This window comes from Hoplias malabaricus, chromosome 3, assembly GCF_029633855.1.
Source record: "Hoplias malabaricus isolate fHopMal1 chromosome 3, fHopMal1.hap1, whole genome shotgun sequence".
In the NCBI taxonomy this organism is placed as follows: domain Eukaryota; kingdom Metazoa; phylum Chordata; class Actinopteri; order Characiformes; family Erythrinidae; genus Hoplias; species Hoplias malabaricus.
The window spans coordinates 67631668-67656789 of record NC_089802.1 but is presented as its reverse complement, the minus strand read 5'-3'; the positions used below and the strand labels follow the sequence as shown (position 1 = coordinate 67656789).

At 37.2% G+C, this 25122-nt stretch overlaps 1 protein-coding gene across 3 annotated transcripts in view; it reads right to left on the bottom strand.

Annotated features, from left to right (window-relative positions):
* Positions 1 to 904: 904 nt before the first annotated feature.
* Positions 905 to 25122, bottom strand: part of ppp1r16b (protein phosphatase 1, regulatory subunit 16B) — a 47035-nt gene continuing 22817 nt past the window's right edge. For 2 of the 3 annotated variants that reach the window (XM_066665905.1, XM_066665904.1), the window contains exons 2-12: positions 23084 to 23219; positions 19461 to 19834; positions 13735 to 13805; positions 11902 to 12047; positions 11278 to 11381; positions 10179 to 10303; positions 6505 to 6630; positions 6341 to 6416; positions 6094 to 6223; positions 5663 to 5804; positions 905 to 5219 (exon numbers count right to left, since the gene is read on the bottom strand). In XM_066665905.1, coding sequence (XP_066522002.1) covers positions 4833 to 5219; positions 5663 to 5804; positions 6094 to 6223; positions 6341 to 6416; positions 6505 to 6630; positions 10179 to 10303; positions 11278 to 11381; positions 11902 to 12047; positions 13735 to 13805; positions 19461 to 19728 — 1575 coding nt within the window. In that variant the 5' untranslated portion in view covers positions 19729 to 19834; positions 23084 to 23219 and the 3' untranslated portion in view covers positions 905 to 4832. The remainder of the gene's footprint in view (positions 5220 to 5662; positions 5805 to 6093; positions 6224 to 6340; positions 6417 to 6504; positions 6631 to 10178; positions 10304 to 11277; positions 11382 to 11901; positions 12048 to 13734; positions 13806 to 19460; positions 19835 to 23083; positions 23220 to 25122) is intronic. The other variant, XM_066665906.1, reaches the window with a different exon arrangement.

Below are 25122 nucleotides of genomic sequence, written 5' to 3'. Positions count from 1 at the left end.
TATTCAATGAAATGCAGTTTTTCATGACAAATGTTATTTATTTATTTATATATTGCAATATTTCTTTATATTTGTATAATTTTATTTATTTGTTTAATGATTCATTATATTTATTTATATTTAATTTTGGATGACACATTATAGGTTCCATAATTTTTGGACAAAAGCATATTATTTGTTTTGGAACCTTGATGAAATATTCAGTCACCCACATGAGCATAACAGATGGGCATTAAGCTGTGGTCAAGGATTACCTTCCTCGTTCCCATGTGATGAGGTCCAGGGCAATGTGATCAATACATTAAGCTATTTATTTATTTCTATATTGGAAATTAGCTTTTTTCTTTTATGGATAGCTAATATTTAAGAGACATTTTATACTTTTTGTACATTCATTCATTATCTGTAACCACTTATCCAGTTCAGGGTCGTGGTGGGTCCAGAGCCTACCTGGAATCATTGGGCACAAGGCAGGAATACACTCTGGAGGGGGCGCCAGTCCTTCACAGGGCAACACACACACATTCACTCACCACCTACCAATGTGGTTTTTTTTTGGACTGTGGGAGGACAGATACAGTGGAATTATTACAAATCACATGCATTACGTATCTTATTCATATGCTTTGCTGCAAAACCCCCACCCACAGTATGTCCACCCCCACTTTGGAAACCACTGTGTTATGTCACCATGTTGTTTTTCTGAAGTGCTGCAATTTCCTTTGGGATCTACATAGTGATATTTAAAGAAGTTACTGTTGTTGTTTTTTTGTTTGTTTTTTGTTCAAATGGAGTAAAACCAAGAATCTGTTCCATCAGACCTTTATTTAACTGACAAAAGTACAAAGAAAAGACTTCCAAAGATTTGACTGCCAAAATTGATTGTATGTTGCCAAAGTAAATTAAAGCTTAGCTCTAAATTCTGAGATGAATTTGTCAAGTATGTAGTTTTCACTGCAACTCTACAGTAATATTCCTCTTTAAGTAATGTCTGATGAATTCTTCAGTCTGATGACAGCCTGGTACAACATTCTCATTCACGTGAGCAACCTCTGTTCTGTATTTCATGTGGCCTCTCATTTGGAACTTGCACATATGAATAATAATAAAAAAAAATTTGTCTTCACCACAATTTTAAAACTGGGGGTCATTACCACAGAGACATCTATCAAAATGTGTCAGTTAAACACTGCACTTAATTCAAACACTAGCCAGTCCTTCCTTCAATCTGTGCACTGATAATTGACCCTCATTTTATTTCTTTCAGAATATTTTTCATACATAAATATGGCAATGCTTTACACAAGCAATAATTGAGATACAATATGAAACATAAATCCATATTAGTAATTATCTAAGCAAAATATTTTTATTTAAAAGGTATTAGTTCAACAGTCTGTATCTTACAACACGTATCAGTAGTTATAATGGTCATATATATGACGTATCCAACATATTTCCACCAAGAAACTGTTTCATTTTTTAAATGATAGCTCACTGTCTATGAGCAATGAATGCAGTACACCCACAATACAAGGAAGATTGATGACACATACATTGGCTTTATGCATTGTGAATTACAGTTTCTTTAAAAATGTACATGTGGTTGTGCCAAAAATTTTATTTGGTCTCTGGCTTTACAATGTTAGAAAGCAGTTGTCTCACAGTATTTGCAACACACATAGTAATTTATTGCATGTTATTATTAGGACAAAAAATATATAAAAAAAGACAATACAGTTACAGTTTTTTCATTACGTCTCTGAATATTAATAATATATAAATTAATAAAAAATAAATTAATGATTGTTATGTCAGTCTGCCATAATTCATAATTCAAGTCTTGACTGGAAGACTGCTTTGGACCTATTAAGAACATAAGTTATAAGGGTTTAGGTTTATTGGTGATTCAAACACGATTACAGTCTTACCAACATACAAGTTTGCAAAGGTGTTGGTCAATTTATCATGAATTCGATCAGTTCCATTTTCCATATACATGCACTCTGCAGTTCTACAATTACAGCCAGTAGTCCACTTGTTGCTCTGCATACTTTGTTAGCTCCCTTTCCTCCTGTTCCTCCAATGGCCAGGACCCATATGCAGCTGTGTTATTTGGGTGGTGGATCATTCTCAAAACTAGAGTAACACTGACGGGGCATTGGCATGTTTGTGTGGGTTGTGCTGTTGTATAGAGACAGTAGCTCATTGTTCCTGCACTGTTTGTGTTAGTCATCGACTAGTCCTTTTTCAGTGGAGACAGGACGGTGCCCAAGGATACTGTTGGCTGGATATTTTTTGATTGGTGGACTGTTCTCAATCCAGAAGTGACATTAGGGTTCTTTAACATTTCCTGCTGTGTCTGATTCACTCTTACCATTACAACACTCACTAACATGACATCATCCCACCAGTGCAGTGCAGAGAATAATCCATCACCCCAATCATACCTGCTCTGTGATGGTCCTGTGGGTGTCCTGACCATCAAAGAACAGGATGAAAGAGGACTACAAAGCTGTAACTGTAGAACTATGAAGTAGAACTACGAAATGGAGTGTTAAAACAAGGTCATTTTAACATTATGGCTTATCAGTGTTTGTGAAATAATGGTTCCAATTTTCGTATAAATTTTCCTCTATTTTTACTATGTTCTTGGCTCCAAAAGACATAACATGAATAATGTTAATTATCTTCCATCCATACACAAAAACATACAGTAAATTTTCTCTGTTCAGAATGATATTCTACTCTCAAAAACAAAAAAAAAAAAAAAAAAAAGAATCATTACAAGTAGAATTTGGCCTTAATAAACAAATCATACTCACATGCACATTTGAGACACATTTGTAAATAATACTGTCATATAATATTTCTGACTAAGGTACAAATGACATATGTTGCATTTGGGAATCCAATTTCTGGTGTCGGATCTTTTCCAAAAATAATGGAATTCAGTTATAATATTGTCACATCTTCCCAAACACTGATTTATATTCACAGCAGTCATAATTATAACTAAATAAATACTGTACAGAACAAATGCAATAAAAACACTGAATATGGTGTTTAACACCTAATGTGAAAAAGTTATGACTAGAAAAAGTCCTTGTATAGCATATATCAGTATTTAATATTTAACAATCATACGAGTAACTTTCTATGAATTAATGTATTTTTGGCTACGGTAAGACCAAGGCCCTGTCCACACGGATCCAGATATTTGTAAAAACTGAGATTTTCCTCCCCTCGTCTTTGAACATGTATCCCTGTCCTGACAAATACGAAAAATGGATGCAATATCATATCAGTCCTGTAGGGGGTTATAGTACTATACTGGTACTGTAGTGCACTATGTAAGTATTCAGTTTTAAGAATGTAGATGTTAAAAGTGCATTATATATTTCTAATACAGCACCATTTATATGTGGAAATCTAGTGCTATCTGTGTGTGTACATTGTAGTTTTATGACGCATGTACTTCACTATACAGGGAGTGAGGAGTTATTTGAATTTCAGCACGCTGTGTGACGTCAGCGTTTTCGAAACGCTCTTTCCCTCGTCCACACGAGGGCAACAGTGAATACGGCATTTTCAAAAAGTAAATCTCCACCTTGGAGAATGACTTTCAGTGAGTTTTCGGTGTGGACAGGTCAAAACACAGACAAAACATAAATTTGTTAAAAATATCCGTATCCGTGTGGACTGAAATTAACTAATGTTAATCAACATGCAAAGCACCTGCACTTATAACCTTTCTTTTCTTGGGAATAACTTGAGAATATTTTTCTCAAAACATAAATATATAAATATCATATGCTACAGATCCACCATAATGAAGAAAACTGAGTTTTTCCCCTGCAAGACTTTCTTTTTTTTTTTTGTTTTTAATCACCAAGGCTGCATTTAATAAAGCCTAGAAATTATTGAGATGAACTTATGATTTTGAACACTTGGGGGCCTCATGGTTCAAACTACAACTATTGCAATTGTTCTACAGTTTCCTTGCACATTACTTCACAGCTAAAATCATCTTCACTGAGCAATGTGGCAAATAAAATGTGGACATTTTCCATGCAGGTTAATCACTGAAGGTTAGATTGCATGCTGTGCAGCAGTGGTCTGTTTGAAAGAATCAGTGAACACAGGCGTATATTAATGGCCCTGTATTTGTGTGGTTTTTTTTTTTTTTTGCAAGTGTATTATATGTTTAGAGATCTAAAATTAGATTTCCTAAATTTGCAGATATTTGATTTGCTGCAAATGTGTCTCAGTTTTTTGTACTATCCTGACTGTGTGCCTCTCATATGCAGCTCTACAGTAGATCTTGCAAATACTATGTCTTTATTTTTGCATTGTAATTTTGAGATTGATTGAATGATGTGTGATTAGCTTAATAGCATCAAAAATTATTGTGTGTGTCTGTTTGGAGTACCAATAAAAAACAAAATATTGTCAATTTACTCGTTTTGACTTCTATAATTTCTTTTGGCTTCAGCTGGAAGCACTTAAACATGCTAACAAGGCCTAACAGTCAAGAAGTGGACGAGTGTCTAAGTGGTGGGGTGTGGCTGACATTTGTGCATAGGAACAGATAAGATACAGTTACTAACTGCATAAAAAAAAAACAAAAAAAAAAAACCTGTATAAACTGGTAAATGTTCGGACTTAACCTGGAAGGTGTGCCAGCAAACAAAACAAAGAATGAACCAAAGACAATGATCCCAGTATGAGTGAAATAATTTAAGGGTGAGGTTATTGCTAGCCTTTTTGTCCTCTCCTTGGTGCCCAACCAGTTAGGTGCTCATAAATCCTATGGCATGGCAACTATTGACTTATGATATGCAGCAGCATCCGTGACTTTTGGTGTTGGTATCCTCCTCTTCAATAGGCTGCTTGAATTTGAGAAGAGGGGGGTCGCCACTAGCAGGAGTAAAAAATATTGTAGTGCCATTAGATGACATGAATGGCATACATGGGTCCTTAAATATGTCAGTAGTCTCTGTTGTTGCCATAGAACCATTGCTGACATGACCATTGAGAAGAAGTTTTGCTGCAGCACGCTGCTTTTTGAGTTCAGAAAGTGTCTGAGGACGCTCTGTAGGGAAGGGGTTTTCACAATTAAACTTGGGTGGAGGCGTACTTGAGGCTGTGGAGGAATTATTCTGCAGCTCTTTATCCTTTACAAAAAGAGGTTCCCCATGATGCTTCACTGATTTCACCTGGGAGAGCAACAGATTAGAGAAAAAAATGAGTGGAGGATAACATGACAGATGAAAAAAATCTGAACAAGGTAAATGAACATGAGCTAAACAGAAAAAGCCAGATAGTATATGGGTATTACAGTAGAAGCTGGACAATATTTTTACATATAAAAGCTGCAGCTCAAAGTAGGTCAAGAAAAATATAGCATTCTTTTAAAGGGAGTAGTTTAATAAACTTGACCTAATTTGAGCAATTCAGAAATTAATTTAGTCTTTATCTTGTATCATTGTTTTGCTACATAAGTAATTGCTCAAAAAGCATCTAACCATTTTTCTAACCATTATACCACTATTACCTCTTTTTGACTGTGACCAGTTTAGTCGTGTTTTGTATAAGAACTATGGGACCATTTAATAGGACCATTTCTAATTACAATTAAATAAAGCAGACAAAAACTTACAGAATTACTGTTTTCCTGATCAGACTCCCTCTCCTTCTCCTCTTCTTCCTCTCGCCCTCCTCGCCATACAATAGCCTCCGTTTCATATTCTTTGCGACACAGGTTGTGTCTGTCTGAAAGACTAGCTCTCCTGACCACTTTACTGAACATTTGTACAGACAAACACATGCACACACAGACACAGAAACATTAACAGGGACACAAGCTTCCACAATACATTCCCCAATCACAAACCATTAACTGGTGCCTATTATTGAATTGTTTACATGCATTGTAGGTTTTGGTAGAGATTCTGGAGCAGGTATAAAAACATTATAATTAAACTCATCAAATTATCTGTCAATCTTTTCTTATTTAAGAAAAGTTTCTTCACTTTGACAAAGGAACAGGTTTGTGTATTTCTGTAAAGACCAATGCATCTCAAAGCATACCCACGGCTTCCTGTACTGCTTGTGCGGCGACACAGTGAGGTCTTGTGCTTCAGCTGTGACTTCAAGATAATGTCGTGCTTGTGCTTCAAATCAAGAAGATGATTCCTGAATTCCTCATCTTCACATAGATCTAATCATGCGATGACCAAATACAAAAAGAGTTTATGTAATTGATATACTTGTTTTGTGGAGCTATAAAAAGTAGATTAGAGTTGCAGTAATAGGGGAACATCAAATAACTTGATACCTATTGGTGTCTCCTCCATGTAGGTCTTGGTATTTAGACTCGCCCCATGTGACACCAACAGGTCAGCTACATACATCTAGAGAGAAAGAGAAAAATTGACAGTGCATGTGTGCGTGTTTATTAGAAAATGCATTCAATGACATATATATAGGGATTATGGGTACCTGTCCCCAGCAAGCTGCAGCATGTAACGGCTGCCACCCATCAGAATCTCTCAGGTCTATTCTGGCACCTCTCTCCAGTAATAACTCGACTGACTGCATATAACCATTAGCTGCTGCAATGTGGAGCTAAAAAAGATGCACATACAAAAAAATAGATAACACATCAACAGACAAAATTATGAAACACTCATGAATAAAATTACCAGAAATATCCAGAAAGATTTTAATAACCAATTAAGCAAATATTTCTCAGTTTTGGGAGTTCAGCCTTTTTATTATATATTATATTAGCTTTTTATATATATATATATATATATATATATATGGGCGGCACGGTGGTGCAGCAGGTAGTGTCGCAGTCACACAGCTCCAGGGGCCTAGAGGTTGTGGGTTCGATTCCCGCTCCGGGTGACTGTCTGTGAGGAGTTGGTGTGTTCTCCCCGTGTCCGCGTGGGTTTCCTCCGGGTGCTCCGGTTTCCTCCCACAGTCCAAAAACACACGTTGCAGGTGGATTGGCGACTCGAAAGTGTCCGTAGGTGTGTGAGTGAATGTGTTTGTGTCTGTGTTGCCCTGTGAAGGACTGGCGTCCCCTCCAGGGTGTATTCGTGCTTGCGCCCAATGATTCCAGGTAGGCTCTGGACCCCCCGCGACCCTAAATTGGATAAGCGGTTACAGATAATGGATATATATATATATATATATATTTTTTTTTAAATAAACTATTTTTTCCAACAGTCTTTTTCATAGTCATACTTCAGGTGGGTTTGGTTGTTTTCCCTCTCTCCTTTTTCCATTTTTCATCCAGTTTTTCTTTCAGATCCCATGAGACTGTTGTGCTGTAACTTTCAGCCATGGAAACATCTGTTTCTCATGATATGGAGCTTAGTGCTCCAAGTATAAATTCTACTGTAGATGAAATACAATTGTGATGGCATAGTGAGTTATTTTAACGTTTTATGCTAAATCTATGTAAACTATGACAGTTCATATCTCACATGCATCAAATAAACCAAGCTAACCTGCTAAAACTGCCTCAATTTTCAGCATTACTGGCTAAAGGCGTTTTTTAAAGACGATTGTGGTGAACTGCATTTATCCCAGGTTTATTTATGTTTAGAAGATCAGTGTCTTGTAAGGTAGAACGGTAGATTTGAGGAGAAAAACCTTGTGGGTGGATATGTAATGCAGAAGAGGCTTTATGTGTGAGTGTTTGAATTACTCTTTGAGCTTAAATTGTTATTTTGTTAGGTTGATTTGTTTTCACAATTTTTTCCAGCTCATAACAAACCATTATGCCTGGAGATTTAACTGGCTGATTTATGATTTGAAGCCTGTTGGTTATGTCTTCCAGGGTAGTTCAGACATAGCCTGGAGGTGCTTTTTGGATCATTGTCTTATTGTAGGAAAAACAATGACCAACTAAGTATTTCATGACACTGCATGTTGTGATGACTCTTTCGATTCAGGGTTCCAGTCACTCACTGCAAATCAAGGACCCTGAATGTAACAAAAGAGCCCCAGATCTTCAGACTTCCTGCATGTTTGATATCTGATGTTACAACTCGAGTTGCTTAGTTTTGTAGCACTTTTGGTCTGTGCTTACTTTCATGCGGCTAGTAGTCTACCAAATTTAGAGTGGGTTCCTACGTAAATAATTTGAAACAGCAAAAATATAACAACATAACTCACCTACGGAGCAGGAATAAAGCAATATCCTAATCTCTTTTCATGATTTTCACTGTTTGGAGGGCTCTTTGCTGTTTTTCTTCCATAAGCTGAGAGAAGAAGCCTAGCATGTTTTGACCGAGCCACTTTATTTATTTACTGACACTGGGACTTCATAAACAAATTAGACCAGTTTAGAGCATACAAACATACAGAAGAGCTGACAAATGGTAAGGAAACCTTTTTGTGAAAGTTGCCTAGACAGCTAATTCCAAAACCTTGGGTGCTAATAAGTAGGACATTCTATATAATCATTTAAAAAAAGCAGTTTTAAGGTCAAGCAATTTTGATGGCCGAGAAGGTGTGGAAATCTACATTTACTCCAAAGGTCTTCAGTGGGGTAAAATTGTGTCTTTATGAACCTTGCTTCATGTCACAATTTTGCACACCTATAATTGTCTAAAATGTCCTTATGTATGTAGTAGCATTAATATAACCCTTCACAAGAACCACAGAGCCTCACCCAAATCCTGTAAAACAGCCCAGTCCTCTGGCATCTTTCATTGGTTAATAACTTACAGCTGTTCTGCAGCAATGGGGACTGATGCAAACTCCTACACATGTCCCAACTCCTGCAGCTTACATTTAAATGACTGTCCTGTATAAAAGCAATAGTGGAATGTTGCCATTGCATTGCCTTTTGGGAAGTTTTGGGTCCTATTGGATTGCAGAGTTTAATATTTTATTATAATGGAAAGAAAAACGTGATTAACAAAAGGAAGAAAGACAGAATATTTGAACTCTTACAAGTTTGTCTTTCCTTTAGAAAAACTGCAAAACTAAATAAATAAAGTCAGGGTGTACTATGTCTCACAATATCAAAAGACACCTGGAAAATGGAGGACAACCTGATATGGAGTGGTCTGACATTCCACCAATCACAAAGTCACAAAAGAATCAGAAAAATCTAAAAGTTGAATCTGAAAGTTGAGAGCTCGCAAATTAGGCAGCTCCCAGGATGTCAAAAGTATACAAGTCTCAGTTTCACATGTGAAGAGTTGCAGCTTTGATAGATTGACTGACAGTACAAAAACTGAAAGAGATCAGACAAAATAAGAAAAAGAGGCTGGGCCACATAGCACCACCATGTAGAACACCTTAAGACTGAAAGAACTTATTAATCAAAATTAATATCCATCTCACAAGGATTTTGTACAGCACTGAGTGGGCGACATGATGACTCCAATATGTAACATCAGATATCAAACATGCAGGTGGAGGTCTGAGGAACTGGGGCTCTTTTGATAGATTCAGGGTCATTGATGTGCAGTGAGTGACTGGAATCCTGAATCAAAATGGTCATCACAACATGCAGTGCCATGAAATACCTAGTTGGTAATTTTTCTTCCTACAATAAGACAGTGATCCAAAAAGCACCTACAGGCTATGTCAGAACTACCTTGGAAGACATAACCAATAGGCTTCAAACCATAAATCGGCCAATAAAATCTCCAGGCAGCATGATTTGCAATTCAAACACACACACTTAAGGCCTCTTTTGCATTACATATCCACCCACAAAAGTGTGCTTTTGGACTGTGGTAAGAAACAGGAAAACAATGCCAGACACAGGGAGAACACACCAAACTTCTCACAGAGTTTCGAGACAGGAACTGAGCCCACAAACCCAGGACCTTGAAGCTGTGTGGCAAAGACTCTACTTGTAGCACCACTGTGCCACCCCTTTTTAATTTAGTATCAATACATTCATTTTCATTAAATTGATACAAACATTACTGAGAAAACCTTCAGTAAATTTAATTTTATGCATCAAATTGTGAACACTTTTTGTAATAAAGATATTTTTTATTGCCCATAAATAGAGCCTAGTGCTTCCATGGCATATACATATAATCGTACGTGTATGATAAATAGATTTTACAGAAAATCATGTTACTTCCATACAGCCAATAAGTTTTCTTGTGTTTATGATTGCAACTGAGGTTTACCAAAGTAACTCCATGTAAGTCATGCTGATTCAGGTCCTCTCCATTAAGTAGAATGTTCTGAATATCCTCCAGCATCTTCCTTTCCACAGCTGCTCGTGTCTCATTAATCATCTCCTGTGTAATTCCTGCAAATGACATGAAACTGTTCATTACTGAATAAAAGATTAAAGAAATTAAAGGAAAGCTCATTCCCTTTTGAAGCTAATTAAGTACTATTATTGGTTATTATTTAAATTATGAAGATTCAGTTAATTGTACTCAATTTTTAAGTTAATTTAAAATGATTAATACTGATAAATCTCAAGGATTGTGTTTGATGGTGTTTCGTTTTTTCTTGGCAGTTTTTTGTGGCTTTTATGTAGTTCATATTGGTTTTGGAATTATATATTCATTCATTCACTGTCTGAAACTGTTTATTCAGTTCAGGGTCACAGTGGGTCCGGAGCCTACCCGGAATCACTGGGTGCAAGGCAGTAACACACCCCGGAGGGGGTGCCAGTCCTTCACAGGGCGATACACACTCACACCTATAGACACTTATGAGTAGCCAATCCACCTACCAAGCGTGTTTTTAGACTATGGGAGGAAACTAGAGCTGTGGTGGATCCAGACCCTACCCGGAAACATTGGGCACGAGGCAGGGACTTACCCTGCAGGGGGCGCCAGTCCTTCACAGGCTGACTAATTATATATCATAGACGGAAATTAAGAAATACATTTTGATACACATCCTGGCCATGTGTTACAGCCCTACATAAAGTCATGTCCTCAATCGCCTTAATAGCCAATGTTGCTAAATTATCTTCTTTGATTTCAACTTAGGTCTTAAAATAAGAAAAAAAGAGCAAAAAATTAAAGTTTGACTTTTACCACTATTTACATTTTTTTTAAATTCAAATATAAATATTCTGTAAATATTCAAATTATTTACACTGGGTTTGAGGATTGTGTGACTGAACCCCTAATAAACATAGTAATAATAAGAATAAAAATTCTAGCAACAGCAGTAAGGTTTCCAAGCACCGTCATCCCTTGCACAGAGAGTGCGACACCAAGCAGGATTTTAGGTTGCTATCATGTCACTCCAATCAAAACTCACCCCGGTTGGCCATGGCTGTCTCAATAATGTCAAGGGTGGGGTCATCTTCACAAAGATCATAGGGCATGTTACCATCAGAATTGACAGCTAAAAGGTCAGCACCACTGCAATAAAGAACAAAAACAACAGATAAAAACCTTCAGCTTAATCATTATCATCCTTGGTGAAGATGGGTAAATGGTCATACTAAATCATGAAGAATTAAAGAAATACAAAAACATCTTTGTCATCACTGTAGTCTAGGGAGAGAGAAAGCCTAGCACTTGGGCTTCTTAAAGATATTAGACCCGTTTCTAGCACTTCCGAGCGTTTGCTCTCTCCCCCGAATTTCACCACACCACAGGAGATCCTTGGAGTCCAAGGGGCATGATCTCTGTCTGTGCAAGTAGACCAGTGGACTCCCCATGACATCTGAAAGTTGTTTGTGACGAATACCACAGAACTCAAGCCCGCATTTATAATGTGAGAAGAATCAGAGCGCACACATTTATCTCGGAATTGAATAGAAACATCTATTGTTTCAGCTATCAAATTGTTAGGTATGATCTGCTGATATTTAAAAACAGTTCCTTAATAGAAAATTACACCTAAATGTTTCATGTGTGAAAGAAAATAGTCACTCACTGCTGGATGAGGATCTTGACAAGACCATTGTGTCCACAGGTAGCTGCAGCATGAAGTGGTGTCCACAGTTCATTATCCTGAGCATTGACATTCGCACCTCGACCCAACAACAGCCGAACCATGTCCTCATAGTTATCTATACAACACTAGTTTGGAGAGGGAGGGAGAGCGAAAGAAAGACAGACAGGTAAAGAGAGTGTTTTTTATATGGTCAGAACCTCCACTGGACCAAAGAATATGTATTATTTGGGTGGTGAATCATTATCAGTGCTGCAGTAACCCTGATGTGGTGGTGATGTGGTAATGAGTGTTGTGATGGTACAACTGGATCAGAAACAGTAATAATAAAAAGTGGATAAGTGTGCTAAGTGCAAGGGCCAACGATTAAAACCTACAAATTCTGGAAAATTTATAATTTCTATTGTTTATAGAATAAGAACAGCATCTGAGCGACTTTTTTTGCAAACATTTTCTGCAGTACCCCACTATGCAGATGCAACACACACATACATCTGTTGCTTCCAGACTCCACTGGAATTAATTTTAATACTATTTAATATTTTAATACTTTATTAAATATGAAACCTTTTGTAGCACGTAAGCACTGTGTATCTAGCTAACCATAATGATTTTGTATATGACAGCATCTAACCTTTGAATTCTAGCCTATACAAACAAGGATATATTCTAAGTGCATAGAGATGCACTTTTGTAAGTCACTCAGAATAAGAATGTCTGTCAAATGCCTTAAACATCCTTATAAGCTCAGTCATTATACAACCCCAATTCCAATGAAGTTGTTGACGTTATGTAAAACTTCTTCAAAATGAGTGAATATTTGGAAAAAAAAATTTTTTAACAAGTTTATCCATTTGAACATTAAATATCTTGTCTTTGTAGTGTATTCAATTGAATATAGTTTGAAAAGGATCATTGTATTCTGCTTTTATGTATGTTTTACACAACATGCCAACTTCAAAATGTGGTGTTTTGGAAGGTCAGGCAACAATTGACGGGTTTTTTTTTGCCCTGTGGAAATATTACACTGTACAAGACAAGAGACTAAGAGTTTATGTGGATTATCAGGAAGTACAATGAGCATAAACTTCTATGCTACAGGTTTGGAACAACCTTAAAAACAGCAGAAACCCACTCACTAATCACCAAATCAATACACAGAACACAGTGACTTGGCAAATCATTAGGTTATTTTATGCATAATAATATTAGCATAATGAATGTGAACATTCACATATATTATGCATTCCAGTTACATTCTGATTGGCCTTCTGTACATATGCATATACACACTTCCTTTTGTCCTGGCTGAATCATAGAGACTGCCTCCTTCTACATGCCATGCCAAAATAGCAGACTTGTGAGAGTAGATAGTCTGGCAATGTGAGACTAGGACATGACTGACTCTAGCCCTTAATTCTAGATGGATTACAGTCTTTAATTGTAGAACTACAAAGTGCTCTTGCATGGTCAGTGGAACTGAGAGAAATTAATTGGGTATAAAATTATAGTTGATCATTGCATGTCTTCAGCACGTGACCAGGGTTTTTCATTAATCTACTGCCGATGTAGTTTACTGATTGCTACAATATACCTGTATAAACACAGAAAATGTGAACTATGCAAGTAGCTGATAGAAATTCATTATTATATTGTTATATGTAGAGTAACACATCAGAATTTCTAATTGTCGGCAAGGTTGAAATGCAATGCAATGATTATAAAGAGGTCACACTGGCCATCATGTATTACAACCTAGATTACTCACTGCATAAAAAGCCACATGATAAATTTGTCACATTTTGAAAGTCTTACCTGGTGCATTGCTGTGAGGCCATCTTCATTACAAAGATCAGGATTAACACTGTTCTTCAATAGATATCTCACTAGAAGAGAGAGAAAGAGAGAGCGAGAGAGAGAGATTAGAGAGAGAGACAGAGAGAGACAATCCACAAAATTGTTTGGCATATTCAAAATTGTATTTCTGGTCTATTGTAGACAATAATTACTGTCCTCCAATTTTGACAAAAGCTCTTTTCAAGTGCGACATTTACATTTTTTATGTTGTAATTTAGAATATTTTTTGAATTAGCAGTGATTTGAAAATTTTGGGAAATGTATCTCTACAGTATAATTCAAGAAGTGGCCATTTTCCTAAAACCAGCACAGGCCTAAAACCTGTAATATGACCCATGATGATTTGGTGGCAGTACTGGCCTAACCACTAATCTTGGGCCAGGGCGAGCCAGCAACCCCCGGTGTAAATGACATAACAGTGTGTGAGCAGGGAATCCACAGAAATGACTGAGTGTATGGGAGTAAGTGGGAGAAATGCCTGAGTACAGTGAACAAACTGCATTTTCATGGGCATACATCACAATATAACAAAGCAACAGTACTGTCATTTATATTCAACAGGTTTTCTATGATGTCTTCATTTTCTTATATTTGTGAAACAAATAACAGCAGCAAATATTGCAGCAGGGTTCATCTTCAGCACCATGGAATCTCACTGATAAAAGTATGTAAAAATACATAATCTTTTTTTTGTAGATGTAGATAGATAACTGTATACTGTAGTTAAAAACTAAAAATATATATTGCATCTCTTTATTCAAAATTACTTACTACTATATCGGGCAAAAATTATGGAATCACCCAAGGAAAAAAACAAATTACAGACATGACACACTAATTAATATTTGTTTAATACCTGACTTTGCAAAAGATACATCAAACAAACTAAATAAAATAATTTTCTGTAACCGCTTTATGCAGTTCAGTGTCTTGGTGGGTCCAGAGCCTACCCAGAATGACTGGGCACAAAGCCAGAAGACACCCTGGAGGGGTGCCAGTTCTTCAGAGGATGACACAAACTCACAACTATGGGCACTTTTGAGTAGCCAATCCACCTACCAATGTGTGTTTATGGACCATGGGTGTAAACAACAATCAAAACCCAGAGGAAACCCAAGCGGACACAGGGAGAACACACCAAACTCCTCACAGAAAGTTTCTCAAAGCAGGGTTCTCAACACACAAACCTGGAGCTGTGTGACAGCGACACACTATCTGTTGTGCCACCGTGCCACCCTAATGGCATATTTTTTGCTGATTAATAAGAGGGCAAATAATCTGTAATTAATTAGCAATTTCTTGATTTTCATCAGGTTTGAATTCTTTGAGGCATGGAAAATATTTTATATCAAGCTGATTTTATTGTTGTTATAATTAAGATTTTTATTTAGGAATTAACCATTTATTCTGTCTAATTTTATGGACATCAATTTAAAAAAGGCCACCAGACTTTATCAGATTTTGCAATGTCCCCACCTAAACAGACATAAAAGACTGAAAACACATTCCATAAAATTCTGCAGATTAAAAAAACTTCCTGGGTGGAGCAGCTTCATGCCAATGTCGGGAGGAGACAAGAGATGCTTCCAGAAAGATAAAACATAAACCAACAATCAGATGTAGGAAGCAGAGCCCCCCCACACCCATCACTTAGTCATATTTCAAGACAGGGAATGATAGAGAGAAAAATAAAATGTTGAAACTCAACACTGTAGAAGGTTTTTGGAGACCACACTCTACACTATGACTACCTTCATTGGCCACTTCTAGAAAAGGTGTGCAGCAAAATGAAAGGTGACTTGAGAAAAAAAAGTAACCTAATTTATCCAGAAATGGTTTATGCCCATTGTAAAGGATTGTGTAAATTAAGGTTGCAAGAATTTTCATTAGAATACTTGTTTCTCAAACGATAAAAACATGATTTTGCATAACATTATTCTGGATAATAAATGTATGAAAATCAGCATTAAGGAAATAACTATTTTAAGCTTAACACACGTGCCCTGCCACTTATCTGTATATACTGGGAGTGGTGACATCACCAATCCTGCATTGTGTCTTGGTCAATGTCTGTGTGAATGCCTGGAATTACATATTAAATGTTTAAATTTGTAAAGAAGAAATAATGGTATTTTTATGAATGAAAATCTAGAGCAAAAGTCCCCAATTAGTTCTCCCCAAAGGCCCCACTCTACCAACAACAGTCAAGAGGTCCTCCTCAGTTGTTTATGTTGACTTTCTATCAGAATGATTAACATTCACTGATAAAGTAATAAAAGGTTGAAGATTTTTATATTTATCCTGATAAAAACAGTATCCACTAACATTTGTAGCTATTCTTCACCTACTGACCTTAATCAAAAAGTAATATGGTCCACTCACTACTGAAAACTTAATTTGGACCTTGCTCTCAGTGGAAAATAAACCCTCACTCTCCTACAGAGTATGGCAGTATCAGATCATCACTTCTTTTCCTACAAACTTATTAATAACATTCCAAGTTTGTGAACTTCTAAAACTAACTAATGCTGGGCGAAAACCTTTTGCTCTGATTTATATAAAGCTATTAAATAATAGCTAACTCCTTAATACAATTATAACTTGTGCCTTCTAATTAAAAACAAAAGAAATTAAGGCTAAATTAACTAGAAATATTAATGTCTGTTTGGAAGTACAGTCTAAATAATACAGAAGGGCATATTGTATCATTCATGATCAATATTGTGAAACTATTCTGACTTGTTAACGTAATGATGTCATGCAGTTGTGCTTAACATGACGTACTTTCATTACATGATTCATTTAGGCACAGTGACATATACGGTGGAAAGTTGCTCTGCGGCAGAAGAATTTGCTCCAAAAGAAGAGTGACTTCAGTACTGTGGAAATGGTTTCGATACAGAATATCAGATGTCCAATAAGCTATGATAATTTTAAGATAAGAAAGAAGTCTGTAACAACAAAATGGCGAAACACAACTAATCAGTTATACCACCTCAAGCAGAAGCACCCAGCTGAGTATGAGGAAATTCAAAAATACCACAGGGAGAGTTCTACAGACAATGTGAGCTCTAACACAAGCAGACAGACCATACTGACTCAGCTTAGCATCTATTCTGTATTTGTTTTGTTATTTAATATGAAGTTTTAAGGGTATTTATTTTAATATAATTGTTTACCTTAGATAAAGTGCGCACACAACTTTTCTGCACTAGTTTCTGCAATTATTTTTCATTGTACAAAGTCCAATGCCTTGCTCAAGGGCCCCTCAGCCCCCAGAATGTCAGAATCTTGATAGCGATGATTGTTTACAAAATAAGCAAATGTTTACAATTTTATATTTATACATTAAATAATTATTAATTTAAAACAAAAACAATTTAATGTCTCAATAGTGTGTACTTGAAATTAATACAATTATTTTTCAGTGTTTTGTCAGGATATTATTATATTATTATTTGTCAAGAATATTATCATCACCAAAATACCCTGAAATATTTTAGGGCCAGGGCGGCAGGGCGGCACGGTGGCGCAGCAGGTAGTTACACACAGCTCCAGGGACCTGGAGGCTGTGGGTTCGGTTCCCACTCCGGGTGACTGTGAGGAGTTTGGTGTGTTCTCCCCGTGTCTGTGTGGGTTTCCTCCCACAGTCCAAATACAGTGTGTGTGTTGCCCTGTGAAGGACTAGCGCCCCCTCCAGGGTGTATTTCCGCCTTGCACCCAATGATTCCAGGTAGGCTGTGGACCCAACGTGACACTGAACTGGATAAGCGGTTGCAGATAATGGATGGCTGGATTTTAGGGCCAAGTCTCTGACCAACTGTGCATATTCAACTTATTTCTATTCCTTGATTTAATGTAATAAGAATAGATAAATATTTAGTTCAATTCTTTTTCAAGTAGTAAAACTGGAACTCAATGCAGGGATCCGATTCTGAGACTGGCAACACTACACATTTGACACGGACCTGGAGGCGGGTCAAAAACTGCCAATCATGGCTATAGACACACCAAGTGTGCTGCCTAGCAGATTTGTTTTCCATAAAGAAGAAAAAAAATATTGTGGACCAGTTCCTGGTGTTTAGAAGAGGATAGTATGGACTTTATACTTTGCAAAGAGAACTTGAGGTAATTTACTCAGTTTCATTTTTCCACCTGACACCTCTTTCACTTCTCTATGTTTACATACACATGCCAAAGCTATCAAAGACCTATTCATGACATGATGTTCAAACTGCATTTCAAATGACTCAGAGGTGTGCTAGGTACAGGTGGTTTATATGTTTACAGTTAAACATTTGTCCATAGATCAGACCTGACAGAATATTCATATTGAGGCTTTAACTGCCACCAACAATGCCATAGACACTAATTTGCTGCATTTAAAAAAAAAAATAAAATAAAATAAGCTGGACCCATTGCAGCATTTAAGTTTGAATGAAACAGCTTCACCTTTCCTTTCATTCTGAGAGCTGTAATACAATTTAGGGTGAACTGGAAGAAATGACAAAGTGGTTACATCAGATCAGATACCCGTTTTCTCTGGTGTTATTTAAGGTTGAATGGGACCTTTACAATTCACGTATCCAAAAATACTGAAATGCTGTGAAAAATGTAAATAAAACATAATGCAATGATTTGAAAATCACTTAAACCCTCTATTTAATTAAAAATACTACAAAAACCAATATTTTAAATGTTGAATATGAGAAAGGTAATTGTTTTTTTTTTTTTGTTTATTTTTTTTTTTTTAATATTTGCTAAAATCGAAGCAAGTATTGGAAAACTTTTCACTTTTAAACCTACAGCAATTGATCTCCTCATTCCCCAAATGTTTGCAGAGTGTTGTCAAAAGAAGTAGGTAGAAGAAAATGTAATGCAATACAGTATGCCACATTTTCTTAAAATAGGTTTGTAAATTCAAGCCACTGTATTTCCGTTCATGTAAGGTTGAATGGAAAACATTGTGTGTGGTTGTTTCAGGTCATTATGATGTGTTATAAAATTTAAGGTGGAATGAACAAAGGGGTGCCTTGTTTAATTTGGTTGTAATATATCGTTGCTGTCCGATCCAAATATGCATCACCCAAAGTAGTAAGTACATGAGAAAGAAAAAAACCTTAACCTTCAACGGAAGTCAATGTTATTACCAGGTAATTTTGAAGCATTTCTATTGGTCCATTCAACATGAAATTTTCACACAATATGCAAAGCTACTGTGTTTAGTTGATGGACTAAACTAAAGATGAATAACTGTATGCACGCTGTACAGAGCTCACTACTGAATATAACAGAGGCAATGACTAAGTGTATCTTTAAATGATTTTGTAGTGTATGTATTGTACCCATTATATAAAATTCACTCACTCTTCAAACTTTTCATTACTGCTGAGCTTTGTGTTTACTAAATTAACTGGCCTATAACCATAATAATATTTGTATATACTTAAAAAAATAATTAATAAATAAACTAAATTAACTTAAAAATATTTAATCTGTTTTAACCTGTCTTGGACTAAGGGCTACACATGGTATCCCAGGGGATCAAATTTGTGATCTATGAATGATAGGTCTACCGCTTATACAGCTGCACTACTAGTGAGCATCCTTACAATCTGTTTTTACACAGCTTTGAACAATGACAGACAGTCATTCTAATTTCAATGAGTGCTCAACTTTCTTACCTTCATCCAAATCATTCCTGGCTGAGGCCTCCAATAATGCCACATTTGTGGCAAAGGAAACACGTTTATGACCCGCTGCACTATTCCTATGGTTTACAATTCCACGACGTTTTTCATTCTTCCGTTTCTTGCTTTGCATCTCCTTTTCATAGACAGCCCATCGTTTGAGCTGCTGGGTACGCCGTTTCTGAGCTGCTCGCAGCCGTTCCAGACTGGGCATCTTGTCCAGCTGTTGCAATTCAGTCAACACTTCGAATTGACTGGTCATGGTGAGCTACAAATCTGAGACCACAGACAGAATGTTGAAACTGAAGAATAAGAATAAACTAGTGTGGGCAGCTCCTGCTGTCAAGCTTTCACCCATTATACGTTACCTGCAGGAACAGAAAGAAAGAATAACAGGAGAAAACCAAGTTACAAACGTCCTGCCAGTTGTCATGCATATCCATGTATCCAAATATCTTTTACATTCCATTAATTCATTTACTTATTATGCATAATTGCTTTTATGTGTTCAAGGAGCCTACACAGAATCATTGATCGCAAGGCAGGGACAAACCCTGGACGAGGCACCACTTTTTTTTATCTTTTCTTTTACTTTTCCTATTTAAATGATCCTTTTTGAGTGTCATTTAAATTTAGTAACCAGAGAGTTGTTTTGGGTTTTGACAGGTTGATTTTACTATGACAGGTGCTCTATGCTTTTTATGGCATCAGCTGTGCCCAGGGAACTTCTGTCTCCCTACATTCTTGTATGGAGAGGGATAAGAGAAAAAAAAAAAAAAAGTTATCAGAAAATAGTCTAAAAAGTTTTTTTTTTTAGTTTGACAAGGTTTGAATGGTCAGATGGAGACAGAGTTTGCTGTTCTGATATCTCCATTCACAGTTGCTCTGTATTCAGTGCTGGACCCTACTGGAGGCTAACCCTGTAATGCATGTGAAACATGTACTGTGGCAAGAAAATATATCAGATATATTATTATATCATATTAATATATGACAGTTTGCAGGGATGGTCGCACCAGCACACTGATACCATTTGTTATAATATTTTTTCGCCAATGGCTTTAAAATTGAACACCAATTCCAAAAATAATTGGGACGCTGTGTAAAATGTGAAGAAATGGAAATTATGCTGGAGGAGGACTTTTTGGGATGAGTTGCTGCCATCAAGTTCTAGATGAATTAATATTTTTAATGAAATGGTAAAATGTCTCAATTTCAAAATTTAATGTGTTCTACGTTCTAATTTAAATAATATATGGGTCTATGAGATTTGCAAATCTTTGCATTCTGTTTTTATTTACAGACACATTACTTACACAGTATCCTAAATTTTTAAATATGAGGATGTTACATGATTATGCAAATTGATATCATCCTTTTTTTTTTTACTCTTTGTATTATTGAGATTTTTTTTTTCGCACCTTATATGCTGCATCATTTTGCCACCTCTTCAGCACAATATGACACTTGCATAGTTTCAAATACCAAGTAGCTAACAGCTTACTGCAAGCTTAGCACCACATAACTTGAAAGCACTCTAGCAGATGGTGTGACAAGGACTGACAAATCAAATGATTTGACTGACAAATACATTTTTTGAAAAACATCTGTTTTTTTTTTCTGACCAACAATATAATTGCAATTTCAAATCCATATTTTGCTTGCAGACCCTTACAGAGAATTCCAATTTCCCTCAACACTTTGATGATATCATGCAACATACAGAGTGTGTTTTAAACACTTAAAAGTCCTACAACATGTCACGGTGCTTAAACTGATGGATTATTTTCTAAAGAATGTTTAGCAAAGAACTGAGCCTGGACTATATTAAAATAAAGGAACAAGTATTTCCTGGATGCTGCATTCACTGCAAAGCACAAGTACAAGAATTATTTTTGTCCTGGTCTCACCAATTTTAAAAACTTATGCTGTTTAAGAAAGTGTGCATTTCCTATATTTCTAAGTGTAAATAAGCTCTTGTATTGTGCTAATATTAAGTTTCAATTGTCACATTTTCCTGCCAGCCAGGAATATTACAACAAACAGTGTATAAGGCATGTCTGTACAAAGACTATTATACCATTCCAAAACAGAGGCAATTTATAAAACATCCAGCCAAAGTTCACCAGATTGTTTGTACAACTGATCATAATTAAAGCTGCTATTTTTTACTACCAATTTGTTCGTGTGTATTGATAATACATGTACAGTACTAATGACAATACAGACCAATGACTGGTCAAATTGTGCCAGTGCACTATGACAATAAATATAGATAAGTGAGCTGTGTAAAAAAGGAACTTAATTATGCACACATTTAACACAAAGGTTTTGAGTAATTGTTGACTATCATTATAGTACATTGTTTTAATTTGAGCCACATTACTTAGCATCTATTCTATTAGCTGCTTAAAAAGCTTTAAAAACAACTGAAAATGTTGGCAGTCTGTAGCCAGCTCAAGTTACAAGTCATTCCTAACCATTTATCTGATGTTTATCTGATGACACAGACATGCCTAAATCTTTATCATTTCTGGCTATATCACATCTCTTAAACATTTTTTAGACATCACAACTGAAACATTCAGTCTGTTGTTTATTTTATGTTTTGTTTTGACCACAGGGCAGCACATACACCCTCCACAACCTCCTCCCAAACAAGCTTCAAGATTAGAGGTTTCCTGTTCACTGATCACAGATTCATCTGCATTTGCCAAAGTGTCTCAAATTCTATGCCATAAATTAACTGGGCTTTTATTTTAACTAGAACTGTTCATTGTTCAGCTATTTCACTCTACCTCATAACATACTCATAACATGTGGTTATAGAAGGTATGTATTAGTGCTGGGTGATATGACTTAAAATATCATGATTAACTAAACTTTTACTTCGATTATGATAAATGAATGATGCTTTTCTGATGACCATTTTCTAAACGGTGCTTTTCCACTGCATCTTATCTATTCGGCTTGGCTTGTTTTTTTTTTCCTACCATTAGGCAAATGGTACATGGAACTGGGTACTTTTTTAATTCTCTACTCGCTGCCAGTTCAAAGAAAACCTAGTAGGTACTAAGGTGCTTCTCCACTGCACTGGATGGGATCTGCTTGCTTTTAGCTAAAAGTTTTCACAGTAGCACAGCTCCCCAGCGAAATGAAGCCAGTGATGCTGCAAAGTCGCATCTCCAACAGGACACAGGCTATATTTTGCAGGGGGGCTGTGGTAGTGAAAAAACTTCCAGGAAAAAGTGTGTTGATCCGTGCTGAGCTAAGTAGATGCTACATGCAATCAAGAAATGCAAAAAGAGCACTCTGTAAGCCTGCTTGTGTTCTAAATATTGTTCTATTGATCAAACAGAATTCAACTGTCAACAAGTTTCAATGCAGTTATATGAGAAAATGCATTTTAAGATTCATGAACATGCATTAGAATACGAGAAACATCTTCTATAGTGTACTGTTACATTATGGTTTTGCTGGAATACTAGTTTCAGAGCACAGACAATACAGACATGATGATACCAAGACAAAACTGTTTAAAGAGAAAGCTTAATAGTAAAAAGTGCTTCTGTTACCATCTAAAATGAGTTGAAGCAGTATTCACTGGAGGCACTTACTTTGTGCTTACGCATCACGTCTGCTGTGAGTTCACAGTAAACTGTACCAATGCACAGTTCTCTGGAAATCCCGTTCTCCTGACACATCCTGCCACATTCTTAACAGGATGATAAATTTTGACAGTCCATTTCTCTTCTATGGAGAAAAAAAGAGAAAAGAATAACCACAAGCAGATGAGGGTTAGAAATTATAAACTTTTCATTATCTACAACAGTAGATTTTTATGTTTAATCATTTATGCTTTTTAATAAACAGCCCAAGCATGTTTTTTACTATGACAAAATCATAAGCAAACCCAAAATGAAATATTTGTACACGAAAGGCCAAAAACATCTTGTCACAGGATGTCATATTTACTCGCTTCCACCAAACACCCATCAACTTACAAGCAAACCTGACCACTTCCTCGGTCAGTGCAAGACGTCACACAAAGATCAGTGTTCATAAACCTGAGAATAGAAAAACCACTTTCACAAATGTACACTGGAGTCACAATCCATGTCCTCAGGCTTGTAAAGTGTGCACTTTTATAATGTTGTAAAAAGGCAATCCAAAGGGGAGAAAAAGTTTAAGGCATGAAATGTTTTAGAGCAGAATTAGGACATATTTCTCTTAAAGGGTATAATTCACTGCTTCTTTCAAAGCAATGTACTGTGATAGTCACAATGATGCATTTAATGCTACACTCTTAAAATTAAAGGTGCTACAAAGGCTTCTTTGAACGGTGCCATAGAAGGACCACATTAGGTTCCACAAAGAACCGTTTTTGTTTAAGAGATGTGGGAGTGGGGAAGAACCATCCATCCATCCATTATACACCGCTTATCCGGTTCCGGGTCGTGGGAGAAGCAGTCAGAGTAAAGAAACGCAGACCTCCCTCTCCCCAGCCACTGCTTCCAGCTCCGCTGGGGGTATGCCGAGGCATTCCCAGGCCAGTCGAGATATGTAGTCTCTCCAGTGTGTTCTTGGTCTGCCCCGGGGCCTCCTCCCCGTTGGACACGGGGAGCCATCCTCACTAGGAAGGCGTCCAGGAGGCATCCGGACCAGATGCCCGAACCACCTCAACTGGCTCCTCTCGACATGGAAGAGCAGCGGCTCCACTCCGAGTCTCTTCCGGATGTCCAAGCTCCTAACCCTGTCTCTAAGGGAGAGTCCAGACACCCTGTGGAGAAAACTCATTTCATCTGCTTGTACCCGCGATCTCATTCTTTTGGTCACTACCCAAAGCTTGTGACCATAGGTGACGGTTGGGACGTAGACTGAAAAGTAACTTTAGAGCTTTGCTTTTCTGCTCAGCTCTCTCTTCATTACAACGGACCAGTACAGAGCCCGCATTACTGCTGACACTGCACCAATCCGCCTGTCAATCCCCCGCTCCATTTTTCCCTCACTCGTGAACAAGACCCGAGGTATTTTAACTCCTCCACTTGAGGCAGGATCTCACTTCCAACCTGGAGAGAGCACTCCACCCTTTTGTGACCGAGTACCATGGACTCAGATTTGGAGGTGCTGATCCTCATCCCTACCGCTTCACACTCGGCTGCAAACTGGTCCAGCAAGAGCTGGAGGTCCTGGCTCCATGAAGCCAACAAGACCACATCATCCGCAAAACGCAGACATGGAATCCTGAGACCACCAAACCGGACACCTTCCGCCACTTGGCTACGTCGAGAAAATCTGTCCATAAAAATTATAAACAGAACCGGTGACAACGGGCAGCCCTGACGGAGTCCAACTCAGACTGGAAACCAGTCGGCCTTACTGCTAGCCATACGGACCAGACCAGATAGCTCGTAGCAAAAAGCCCAGAACCACTTACTCCCAGAGCAACCCCCACAGAATATCCCAAGGGACAGGGTTGAATGCCTTCCCCAGATCCACAAAACACAGGTAGACAGGTTGAGCAAACTCCCACGCACCCTCCAGGATCCTAGCGAGGGTAAAGAGCTGGTCCTGTGTGCCATGACCGGGGGGCAGAATCCTCACTGTTCCTCCTGAATCCAAGGTTTGACTATCAGTCGGACTCTCTTCTCCAGTA